We start from the raw sequence: 13454 nt of genomic DNA, 5'->3' as shown, positions 1-13454 counted from the left end.
TTAGTGGAAATGGTTGTTGACTGTCATTGCTTTAACCTCACTCCTAAAAATGCATTGCTTTGGGGAAGAACTTGCACATGTATGCTGCATGGCTCTTGCTTCTGCTCTGTGGTGTGTGTGTGTGTGTGTGTGTGTTTTGTTTGTTTTTCAGAGAATAAAGTCTCACACTGAGTTACTAACTTTGTTGTTAATGTTTGACTGTGTCTGACCACCACTCGTCTTTGCAGGAGCATTCCAGCTGTCCTTCAGAACCCAAGCACACTTTCCGCTCTGCCAGTGCAACAGCCGCCACCTCACATTCCACAGCCTCTCGCAGCAACTCTTTGGTCTCAAGCTTTACCATGGAGAAGCGAGGATTTTACGAATCTCTTGCCAAGGTCAAGCCAGGGAACTTCAAGGTCCAGACTGTCTCTCCAAGAGAACCAGCTTCCAAAGTGACTGAACAAGCTTTGCTAAAACCTCAAAGTAAAAATGGCCCTCAGGATAGAGACTGTGACCCAGTGGACTTGGATGACGCGAGCCTTCCGGTCAGTGACGTGTGAGACGGAAGCGCGTGGAGCCTTGCCTGCCTCCTCGGCCCTTCTAGCCAAAGATGATAAAGGATGAAATGGTTTTTAATACATATATTATACTGCCTCTTTGATGTACTCTTTATAAGCTGATAAACCAAGAATCTAGGGAGTGGCCAAACTAAATGTAATTTCTTTAAAAAAAAATGAAAAACAATGAACGAATGCAAGAAAAAAACCTAAGTGTTTCAGTATCAACTGTCTGAGGCTTTGTGTGCTCTCTTTTGGGTGATAAAAATGTGTGTGGTATTTTTTCCTAGTGAATTTGACAATTGTTTAACAACTTAAAACATTAAAAATGCTTATTAATTATTTTGGTTGTTTTTAAAATGCTTAGACTTCCTCTTAGATGCTTGATATTTACATATTCTTACTGGTTAATATTATTGAATGAAATATTGTCAGACTAAGATATCTAAAATCATGATGTCTGTGGTGCTGTAAAATTTATACTACAATGTGGACAATTTGGAAACGATAACCATTTTTGATGCTCTGGATCTCAAGGTGGGTGGCAGGTGTTATGTAGAGGGTATCATTGGACCTGTTAGTGAGGGTTGTAGGTTGCATGGGGTTGGAAATTAGAACTCACACAACCATGTCTTGGATGTGTGTTTGAACAAACTTAGGACTTGCAGCAGTCTTTGCTTTATGAAACAGTTAAAGTGATTTGGTATGAAATTTCTGGGAGAGATCTGATTTTCATATCAAGGTTTTATAAATAGTTCTTATTTCTATATTTGGATCAGTGAAAGACCTCAAGTTTATATGTAAAGACATACTGCCCTTGGCCATGTGATTGCAGCCTCTCCTTTTTGTCACTAATTAACCTATATTCAAGTGCCTGTGTCTTCTCATCTAGTTGGAGAATGTCGTTGGATTAATGTGCTCAAAAGTCCTACATGATTGGTTTTAAACATTGGGGTAAAATTAATTTTCAGTACCATAGTTTAATGTGCTAATTGAGATATCCTTTTATGTTGGAGATGCCAGAATGCGTTTATTCTACTACCCGTGCAATATATATGTTGTAAAATACAAATTTGAGTATACATTTAGTCACTGGGATATCATAAATGTAAGCACCACTCTAAAAAACCCGTAGTTTCAAGTGTCTGAATAATAGACCAGTTTGAAGTATCATTTTTATGGTTGAGTCTTAAACATTTGCTTTAAGAAAATAGTCTTGAATTTCACATGCTGCTATTTTTATGATATTTTGCCATCCTACTGTGCTGTTTTGTTTTGAATTCATATGTGTCATTGTTTCTCCTTTCCATTTTCTAAGATGATGTCTCGTTTGAGAGAGAACGGGAGAGATTTCCTACTGCAGTGGTGGGGTCCAGAGGTTACTACTATCTGTTATAGTGGAATTATCACGGAATCAGTTTAAAAAATCCAAATGCATAAAGTGCACCACTCAACTTTTTTATTCATAAGCTAATACTTTGAAAAGTTATATTTTGATTTTTTTTCTTTTTTGCAGCTACATTGGAAATTGGTGGAATGGAAAGGTTTTAAGTAAATATCACTTTTTCTGCCAATCTATTATAATGGCTCTTTTGAAAGTTACTTTTTCATGAACATACCTAAGAAATCTTGTGTAGACAGTTTGCAATATTCAGGAGCTTCATGCTTTTTTCTTTGGTACAGCTTCTACATTGCATGTTCATTTTAGCATATTTTGGTATTGGTAATTTGTTATATTTCATAGTGGCAAAATACTAGCTCTATTTTGGGACTTTTTATAGAACTACCCTTGTATTCAGTAGCATAGGAAAATGTTCTTGTGATTGTCAGGGTCTCTTAATATTTATCTCAATACTTTTATAATTCTATGAAAATTATTTAATTATTTTAAAACTTATACTTTTCTTGTAAATATGTCACAGCTGAATTGTCAAAAATTTACTTTGAATACCTTAATATTTGCTGCATTTTTTTTCTGTATATATATAACATGTCTTCTTTCAGAATGGGAATATACTGCTTCCCAGTGTTTACTTTTACGTCTGTTATCTTTATAACGTCAAACTGGTTGAACACTGTAATGACTTGAGAATAAACTCAAAATTCTAACTAACTTCTCGTTCAGCTCTGGTGTGAACAAGTAAATCAGGACTAGTATAAAATATGTTTGGGTGATTGACTTGAATTTACATATTTATGAACAGATTGATTATTTGGTAACCTTTGAAAGGCATAGTTTGATACAAAATTGCACAAGGAAAGATGATTGGTTTTGGAAAAAAAAAGGTTGCTTATTTTGTTTCACTAAAACAAAAGAAAAACATGTTCTCTAAAGCAGTATTCCATATGTTGGCTTCGAGCATACATACTTTGAATCATCCAGGCTGTTTTTTGCAGTGTTGGTTATTGGTTAGACTGGACATGGCATGAGCAAGGTGGGATGGAAAGGGCATTTTGATTGCCAGATGGGCCATTGACATGTACTCAGAAAAAACTGCTTGTCGGTGTTGGAGGCTACTTCCTGCAGACCCACTTTGTTGGTGACAGAGTCCACGTCTGCTGCATATCCAGCATCAATTAATGATAGAACTGGATAAAGGCTGTCTTAGCAATCTTTATTAACTGGTGCAACTTAATTTCTTTCCCTGAAAAGTATTTTAAATGTTTTATTTTTTTAAAACCCGAAATGAGGAAACTCTAAACTTTGTTGCTGTCCCAAAAGAGAGAACCCTTTCTCAGCAACTTTTTTTTAAACTTCCAGCTGCATTTTGGGAATTTTAAGTGTTTCTCATACCTTTATTAAAACATAACATTAGGTGAGGCAGGAAATACTTGTATTAAAAAGTGCAACAATATAACAGCTTAATCCCAGAGTTGGTAAGAATTCTCCTTTTCTTTCTTTGGGTTTTGACAGTCTACATCGGAAGTGATGAAAATACACTTAGATGGGTTTGTATTTTCCTTTTGCAGTCTTATCCATGTTATGCAGACTCAAAATAATTTGTATACTTTTTGATTTATGAAAATTCAATATTTTCAAACCTCATGTAAGACTTACTGAAAATATTACTGAATTGGGGTTAGCATTTACAGTTTTGATTAAATTAGTATTCCATTTTTTTTTTTTTAGAACATTTAAAGTGAATAGTGCCTTACTATGGTGCTGTCATGAGGTAACAGTGCCACCTTCTGGTAATGTTGCTAAATTTATTTTTTTTTATTTTTATTTTTTATTTTTTTTTAAATTTTATTTATTTATGATAGTCACATAGAGAGAGAGAGAGAGAGAGGCAGAGACATAGGCAGAGGGAGAAGCAGGCTCCATGCACCGGGAGCCTGACGTGGGATTCGATCCGGGGTCTCCAGGATCGCGCCCTGGGCCAAAGGCAGGCGCCAAACCGCTGCGCCACCCAGGGATCCCAATGTTGCTAAATTTAAAATAATTTGTAATCTAGTTCACTTTATTTCTCTCGTCATAAAAATGAGGGAAAGATCTGTAATTGCAGAGGATAGTTTTGAGATTAATATAAAATTTAAGCCAACATTTGTAAATGGCTTCTTTAAACTATCTGTTTGGAGATACTTATAGATTCACATGTAGTTGTAAGAAATAATAGAGTTTTTGTATATCCTTTATTCAGCCAATAATAACATCCTAAAAATCTGTAGTAAAATATTGTTATCAGGATACTGACAATAAATACAGTCAAGATATGAAACAAATGCATCATTACAAAGACCTCTTAATGTTGCCCTTAAGAGCCACACCCGCGTCCCATTTTACAGGTTTGGAAGTAAACTTAGTCATATTAGGCTTAAGCTTAAGATCCAATTCTTTTGATACCAAAGTTTGGGCTCTCAACTATTATGGTATTAACTGCCTTTGTAGAAGTCTCAAAAACTATTTGTTTATATCATCCTATCTCCAGATTATTGAATGAGTTTAAATTTATTTTTAATTTTTTTAATTTTTTAATTTTTTATTTTGGGGGCTTTTTTTTTCTTAGTTTAAATTTCATTCAATCTATTTTTAACATTTCCCAGAACCATAGTATTTCAAATGATAGAAATTTGAAAATAATAATTTCTATATATATACATTTAAATTTTACACTTGAGAATGGTACATAAGTATTCTGATCATAACTTCCCTGAGAGATTGTGAGCCCTGACATATGTATAAATTTAATAAGATCACCAGAATGAGGGCTGTAAAAATTGTTTTAGGATGTCAAATTATCGTGTTGGAAATAGTTGTAGGGACAGGTTCTAATTACCTGTAGGGTAGGAAGCTTCTGACCTAATGTAAGCTCTTGGGTCAGATCGGTGTCTTCAGTGTCCGGGAGACCTAAGATGATGATGAGGACGTCTTGTCTACAAGGAACCTGAGGAGAGAAATACAAAGTGCGACGTATGATAAAGTCAAGTATGAAAGCTGCAATGGCATGGAAATCCACATGTGCAGGGACCGAGGTGGCCGGTGAGTGACACAGTGAGTGACAGAAGCATTGTGCCAGAGAGGCCCCCAAAAGATCCCAGAAGAGAAGAAGGTACTTAGGAGTAAAAACCATGTGACGTGATGGTACATTTGCAGATACTGATTTTGGATTTGAAGCGTCCAAAGTGATGCTAAAATGTCAATCTTCTCTTAAATGTTTGTTGCCTCTTTCTCCCTCCCAAACTATGATACTTGCACCAGTCACTAGTTTTTTGTTTTTTTTTTTTGTCACTCTAGTTTTTGTCAGCACATGTGTGGGGTGGGGGTGGGGTGGGGAATGAGTGGATAGGAAATGTGGGGAACTTTCTTGCATGATTTAGAAAGTTGCCACATCAAAGCCCATTTTTGTTTGGGTCTGGTACCTTCATAATGTGAAAATCTGTTCCCTGTGGAAACACTGTTTCCAAATAGGGTCCACTGGTCCCAGTGACAGGTGTTCCTTTGTGACTTTGACATACATCATGTTCCTTGTCTTGGTTCATGTTATCACTCATGTCCTTTCCTCTCTGCTTCAGCCTGTCTCAAAACAGATTTGGGATTATTACTCTGCAGAGTTGGTGCTTTCCGTAGGGTCCCTTCTGACTGTCTTCTGGGTGGGTTATCTGATGACTTCCTCATTTCCTCTATGAAAATGGATGTACTCTGTTCTCTGTCTTATCTAGAATCGGTTCTGAGAAATTATATTCCTAGGCAATCCTACATTCTCAGTTTTCTTTTTTTAAAAGATTTTATTTATTCATGACAGATATACACAGAAAGGCAGAAATACAGGCAGAGGGAGAAGCAGGCCCCCTGCAGGGAGCCTGATGTGGGACTCGATCCCCGGACCCGGGATCACACCCTGAGCTGAAGGCAAACCCTCAACCACTGAGCCACCCGGGTGTCCCATTTGCATGGAGGTGAGAGAAGTATACAGTGCAAGAACTCACTTTGTCTTCAACTCAAAATATGGGAACAAATGTGAAGACTGTGTATGGCAAACAGCGATTTCATCTGTGTTCAACCTGGCACCATGGTGATTACAAACACAAACACGGACACCAAAACGAAGTAGTATTCAGGCATAAGGAGGCCTCTAAATCAATCTTATGAGTCTTTTTTTTTTTAAAGATTTATTTTAGAAAGAGTACATGAGCATGGGGAGATCTTAGGCGAGTCCCTGTGCCCAGCCCAGAGCCCGACACAGCCCGACGTGGGGCTCGATCTTACCACCCTGAGATCATTGCCTGAACCAAAATCAAGGGTCTGACGCTTAACTGGCTGTGCCACCCAAGCGCCCCCTTATGAGTCTTTTAAAAATTAAAGTTCAAGTGTGAGATGTATAATTTCTCAGAAAGCACCTGCAATCCCTGGAGAACAAGTCTGAGTTCCCTGTTTGCCAAACACTCTCATGAACAGCGTTTAAACCGTTAATGTCCCGGGGCATCTGCCTTCAGCTCAGGTCATGATCCCGGGGTCCTAGGATGGAGCCCCACGTGGGCCTCCCTGCTCAGCGGGGAGTCTGCTTCTCCCTCTGCCTCTCCCCTCACTCATGCTCCCTCTCTCTAATAAAATCTTAACAAATAAACTCTTCATTTCTTAACACCTTGGTCTCAAAGCCCTCCCACCTTCTCACACAGCACTTCTTGTATTCCCCACGTTCCAGTTCAACTGAACCTTTCTTTGTTTCCCGGTTTCCCCACCTCTCTGCCATAGTTCTCGCTGCCGCTCGCGGAAGCCACGGTGCTGGTCATCTTTGCTTTGCAATCCCACCCCTCCTTCAGGTCCCACTGAGCTGCGACTTTCTCCTTGAGGTGTTGGAATCGCTTCCTCAGTTTTCCCACGGCATAAGCCGTGATGACCCCAAAATACCCGATTCCCTCTCCCTCCCCATGCCAGCATCCAACTCAGTTCATTGGAACTGGAATCCAATCAATGGCTTCTGCACTCAAACTCTGGGCCGACTGGCTTTTCTGTCTCCCCTACAGTGACTCTTAAAAACCAATGACTTAAAAATTTGGAAGAGATCAGAATGTGGAAACAGCCCAAACCTAAGTCTTTGTTGGTTAGATGGGTCCAAGAGAGGGGTACGTGGGCCGCGAAGCAGAGTTCAGACACGCTGGGAGGGAGGGAAGGGCCTTCATGCCCACGGTGGCTTCGGCAGTTGCTCACAGCTGTTGGCGGGCCACAGGCCCCTTGCACACCCGTGCACGTTCCATTTCACATTGAATTTGACACACCCCAGACAATAAAATAATAAAAGCAAAAAGCACCTGACCTCCCAACACTTCACTTAGCTCTGGACGAGCCTTGGTGCCCGTCCCCGGGCGTGCCAAGGCCTGTTTCCATGTTTGGGATCAGGGGATACAAGCTTTTTTGGACCCTTTGCCCCACGTCACAAAATACCACGGACACATTCACATATCACTAACTGGATCAGCGCCACCATCTCTAGAGGTTTAAACCTTCAGTCTTGTGTATCTCTACTCCTTTACTGGGCCTTCTGATCGTTTCCAACTTTTTTGCCGCCCTCCCAGCACTGCAAGCCGCGCCCCTGCCCCCAGGGGTCGTGACCCTGCACCGGCTTCACGGGTCTCACAGGCGTGCGCAGCTCAGCGTCAGTCCTGCCAAGCGGCCTTCCAGGCAGGCTGCGATCGTTTCTGCTCCGACCGAGTCCGTGAGAAGCTCCTCACATCCGGGACCGTCCTGGGGGCCGTCATTTCTGGCCATCTGATGGGAGAAAAGGATATCTTGTTATGATGTCAATTTATGCTTCTCTGAAAACAAGGGGAAGCCCAGGTTTTCTGAATGTTAATTGGCCATTTCTCTTGGTCCCTTTTGTGGACCGCCCGTGTTTGTCCTCATCTATTTTTCTTTTTTTTTTTTTTTTTTTTTTTTTTTTTTTAAAAGATTTTATTTTTTTATTTTTTTTTTTTTTTAAATTTTTATTTATTTATGATAGTCACACCACAGAGAGAGAGAGAGGCAGAGACACAGGCAGAGGGAGAAGCAGGCTCCATGCACCGGGAGCCCGACGTGGGATTCGATCCCGGATCTCCAGGATCGCGCCCTGGGCCAAAGGCAGGCGCCGAACCGCTGCGCCACCCAGGGATCCCTGTCCTCATCTATTTTTCTTATTGCTGCTGGAATTGTTCTCGTTTCCAAGAAATCTCTGTGTATGAACTACGACTTTTCGTCCTCTCTTCATCTTCTATATTTAGGTAATATCCTTGTTTGTCACTTGTCTTTCATTTAGGTGCTCCTTCTGTTTATGGATGTCTTTTGTTTTTCTTATTTTTTAAAAGATTTTATTTAATTATGATAGACATATAGAGAGGGAGAGGCAGAGACACAGGCAGAGGGAGAAGCAGGCTCCATGCAGGGAGCCCGACGTGGGACTCGATCCCAGGACTCCAGGATCGCGCCCTGGGCCAAAGGCAGGGGCTAAACCGCTGCGCCACCCAGGGTTCCCCGTCTTTTGTTTTTCTTTATGGATTTTGCTTTTGCTATCGTGCTTGGAAAGTAAATTTCCACCCCAATATTAACCTATATACTTAGAGTATCCCTCAATACATTTATTGTAACTTTTTACTCCTAAAAGTTAATTACAGGGATGCCTGGGTGGCTCAGCGGTTGAGCACCTGCCTTTGGCCCAGGGCGTGATCCTGGGGTCCCGGGATCGAGTCCCACACTGGGCTCCCTGCATGGAGCCTGCTTCTCCCTCTGCCTGTGTCTCTGCCTCTCTCTCTGTCTCTCTCATGAATAAATAAATAAAGTCTTTTAAAAATTTTTTAAGTTAATTATATCTGGAATTAATTTTGGCAACCAGTAATAACTAAACATCTAATATACTCCCTAACAAAACCAATGTACAAGTTCAGCAGTTTCTCTAGGATATTGGCTTTAAAAATCAATGGCTTCCCACCAATTTGAAATACTACTTATGTCAGTGTCTCAGCCAGTGTGGGCTGCTGTAACAGAATATCATAGATTGGGTGGCTTGAAAACAGCAGAAATTTATTTCCCACAGTTCTGGAGTCTGTAAGTCTCCGATGGAGGCACCGACGGCTTTGGAGTCTGATGAGGGCTCTCTTCCTGGTTCCCAGATGATTGATCGTCTTCCCACTGGGTCCTCACATGGTGGAGGGGGCCAGGCAGCTCTCAGGAGTCTCTCATAAGGACGAGAGTCATGCCCTCATGATCTATCACCAAAAGCCCCCCCTGCTAGTACCATCACCTTGTGTCTTGGGTTCAATACGTTAATTTGGGGAGGACCAGACCTCCAGTCTATGGCATTCAGGCAGCGATTGTTTACACTAGAGTCCATTTCTGAGCTTTCTATGATATGAAGATTTCTCTCCCAATATCACACCCTAATAGTAATTGTAGTTTCCAATACTGTTAGTATCAAAGACATGGTTTTTCTGTTCTGTTTTTGAACCTTCAAATCCTTATTTTCGAGTTCCAAAAAATCTTACTTTTTAAAACCTGTAATTGCACTGAATTTATGATGTTGTCAGGGTGCTTGTTCCTGTAAAACCTGAGATGAAACGCTGAGCCTGGCTGTATTTGGTGGCTCTGTGCACAGGTGATTCTCCCAATGAGGGATCCTGCCGGTAGGGTTTCCACTAGGGAGAGGGGGATTTGCAGAGGAGGCTGCGTGCATGAAGGCAGAGGGAGTTTGGGTGGGTGCTTTGAACGCAGTGAAGGCTGTGAGCAAATCTTGCATTCTGGAGTCAGGAGTGACCTGAAGGACTGTGGAGGAAGGAGGGGGGGGGGGGCGCACGGAGAAGGGTGTTCTTCCCATTTCTGTGGAATCTGGTGTGGGCACAGGCCAGAAGGCTGACCTCTCTGCCATACCACTGGTCACTCCAAATAGGCGGTAGTGCTGGGACTGGCTGGTAAGTCCATTGCTGAACTTTGGAGGATTTTGCAAGCTTGTTGTTACAGCCATTTTTTATTTTTAGTTTCAGCGGTAGAACTTAGTGATTCATCAGTTGCATATAACACCCAGTGCTCATCACTTCCAGTGCCCTATTTAATGCCTATAACCCAATAACCCCATACCCCCACCCACCCCCCCCCTCCAGCAACCCTCAGTTCATTTCCTATAGCTAAGGGTCTCTTATGGTTTGCTTCCCTCTCTATTTTCATCCTATCTTATTTTTCCCCTCCCTTTTCATATGTTCATCTGTTTTGTTTCTTAAATTCCACATGAGTGAAATCATATGTATTTGTCTTTCTCTGATTGACTTCACTTAGCATAATACCCTCTAGTTCCACCCACATAGTTGCAAATGGCAAGAGTTCATTCTTTTGGATGGCTGAGTAATATTCCATTGTATATATAGACCACATCTGCTCTATCCATTCATCTGTCAACAAACAATTGGACTCTTTACATAGTTTGGCTATCGTGGACATTGCTGCTATAAACATCGGGGGGCAGGTGCCCCTTTGGATAACTATGTTTGTATCCTTTGGATAAATACCTAGTAGTACGATTGGTGGGTCATGGGGTAGTTTTATTTTTAAATTTTTGAGGAACCTCCATACTGGTTTACAGAGTGGCTGTAGCAGTTTGCATCGCCCCAACAGTGTAAGAGTGTTCTCTTTCTCTGCATCCTCGCCAACACCTGTTGTTTCCATACACAGCCATTATTAAGATTACACTAAATTTACAGTTAAATATGTTACATTAGGAAGAAAGATAATAAATACAAATCATCATGTCCTAGTTATTTTACTGCACATTATTATCATCTGTGCTCTTCCAGTTATTTATATGTACTGTACCTGGAAGGCGGAAATACTACACAATCCTGTGCCCTGTGGTTCTCCTCCCAGCTCCAAATTCAGTAACGCCACATTGGTCGCTGGCCACAGTGGGACTGTTTACTCTGGAAGTTGGCAAATGCTACAAATTAGGGCTTGATTTATTCTCCTGTTGATCGTCTAGACGAGGGGTTGGCACCTCTTTTTGTAAAGGGCAAGATAGTAGATGTTTTCAGTTTTGCAGGCCATGGGCCTCTGCTGAAACTACTAATTCTGCAATTGCAGGGAGAAAACAGCCATGGATGATACAAAAGTGAGTAAGGCTGTATTCCAATAACTTTTATTTGTGGATATTGCAATTTGAATTTCATGAATTTTCTTGTGTCACGAAATACCATTCTTTTGAATTTTTTTCAGCCATTCAAAAATGTAAAAACCATTCTTAGTTTGCAGGCTGTACAAAAACAGGAGATGGATTGCTTTGGCCTGGAAGCTAAGTTTGCTAATTCCCTGTCTATAATTAAGAAAGCATTCTGTGAGGGGCACCCGGGTGGCTCAGTCGGTTCAGCGTCTGCCTTCAGCTCAGGTCAGGATCCTGGGGTCCTGGGATCTCCCTGCATTGGGCTTCCTGCTCAGTGGAGAGCCTGCTTCTCCCTCTGCCTCTGCCTCTGCTCATGTGCTCTCTCTCTCTGGCTCATTCTGTCTCTCAAATAAATCAATAAGATCCTAAAAAAAAAAAAAAAAAAAAAAGAGTTCTGTGTAAATCAGTTGTCTCTATGGAATTCACAATAAAGAGTATTGTATATTTTATTAGAATTGGTAAATCATATGCTACATATCTCTCATATCAGTTAAATTCATAATAAACTTTTTTTCTCCCCTAGAGAACTGGTTGTTGATATTTTTTTTTTAATTTTTTTTTAATTTTTATTTATTTATGATAGTCACACACACACAGAGAGAGAGAGAGAGGCAGAGACACAGGCAGAGGGAGAAGCAGGCTCCATGCACCGGGAGCCCGACGTGGGATTCGATCCCAGGTCTCCAGGATCGCGCCCTGGGCCAAAGGCAGGCGCTAAACCGCTGCGCCACCCAGGGATCCCTGGTTGTTGATATTGAATGGGCCTGAACTTCTAGTGCTTGGCACCTTTGCTTTAGTCCAGATAGTAATAGGATTGTCTCTGGTACTTTATTATTATATATGATGCTGGCTGTTGAGGTATTTTATTTTATTTTATTTTATTTTATTTTAAAGATTTACTTATTTATTTATGAATGAGAGAGAGAGAGAGAGAGAGAGAGAGGCAGAGACACAGGCAGAAGAGAAGCAGGGTCCATGCAGGGAGCCCAACATGGGACTTGATCCCGGAACTCCAGGATCATGCCCTGGGCTGAAGGTGGCGCTAAACTGCTGAGCTCCCCGGGCTGCTATTTTATTTATTTTATTTTATTTATTTTATTTTATTTTATTTTATTTTATTTTATTTTATTTTATTTATTTTATTATTTATTTTATTTTATTTTTAATTTTATTTTATTATTTATTTTATTTTTTTATTTTATTTTATTCTATTTTATTTATTTTTGAGAGAGAGAGAGAGAGCGCATGAGCAGGGAGGGGCAGGAGAAGGAGAGAATCTCAAGCAGGTTTCATCTGTACGAGCCTGACACGGAGCTCCATCTCACCACCCTGAGTTTATGATCTGAACCGGAATCAAGAGTTGGCTGCTTAACCAACTGAACAACCCAGGTGCCCTGATATTCTTTATCATGTTAAAGAAGTTCTGTATTTTTAAAACCAAAACAAACCAAAACACAACAACAACAACAAACCTCAAGAATGATATGGAATTTCATTAGATACTTTTTGGGTTTGGGGATGACACACAAAAATTATATTAATACAATTCTGGGGTATCTGGGTGGCTCAATAGGTTAAGCATCTGCTTTCAGCTCAGGTCATGATCCCAGGGTCCTGGGACTGAGTCCCACACAGGGCTCCCTGCTCACTGGGAGTCTGCTTCTCCCTCTTCCCCTCCCTCTCCCCCTGCTCATTCTCTCTCAAAAATCAATCAATCTTTAAAAAAAATACAATTCGGAATAACATAGCATTCTTTCATTCTTATTCCATTCTTTAATACAAAGCAGATTGATTTGTTTATGTTTAGTAGCTCCATACCTGTACCCACAAATAATATTGACTTACATATTTTGGGGGGCAAAGGAATGTTCTCTTTTATGTTTTAATTTCAGCATATGCCCGCTTTGTAAAGTGAATTGGGAAGTTTGTCATCTTTTTTTCCCATGTTTTCTCTTGGTTTAAAGAACATAAAACTGTTCATTTAAAGTTTCAAGGAACTCAACCATGAGACCTGTTGGCCTCAAGAATCTTTTTCAGAAGTGATTTTTATTTGTTTTGAAAAATATTTCTTTTTCTCCTTAGATACTAGTTTACCTGTTTTTGCTTTGTCAATATTACTAATTTATGATTTCTTTATTTTTATTTTTTAAATGTTTATTGCATTTTTTAAAAGATTTATGTAATCTCTGCACCCAGCATGGGGTCTCAAAATCACAATGCTGAAATCAAGAGCCACACGCTCCACTGACTGAGCCATCCAGGTACCCCTAATTTATGATTTCTAAGGAAATTTCTATTCCAT

The 13454-nt window shown here is 40.4% G+C and overlaps 1 protein-coding gene across 10 annotated transcripts in view; it reads left to right on the top strand.

The window, feature by feature from the left end:
• PLEKHA1 (pleckstrin homology domain containing A1) overlaps positions 1 to 2652 on the top strand; it is a 56160-nt gene extending 53508 nt beyond the window's left edge. For 9 of the 10 annotated variants that reach the window (XM_077877344.1, XM_077877342.1, XM_077877347.1 and 6 more), the window contains one exon: positions 228 to 2652. In XM_077877344.1, coding sequence (XP_077733470.1) covers positions 228 to 542 — 315 coding nt within the window. In that variant the 3' untranslated portion in view covers positions 543 to 2652. The remainder of the gene's footprint in view (positions 1 to 227) is intronic. The other variant, XM_077877349.1, reaches the window with a different exon arrangement.
• The last annotated feature ends 10802 nt before the right edge of the window (positions 2653 to 13454 follow it).

This window comes from Canis aureus, chromosome 29, assembly GCF_053574225.1.
Source record: "Canis aureus isolate CA01 chromosome 29, VMU_Caureus_v.1.0, whole genome shotgun sequence".
Taxonomy (NCBI): Eukaryota; Metazoa; Chordata; class Mammalia; order Carnivora; family Canidae; genus Canis; species Canis aureus.
Note: the sequence above shows the minus strand (reverse complement) of the source record. Positions and strands in the feature narration are given on the sequence as shown.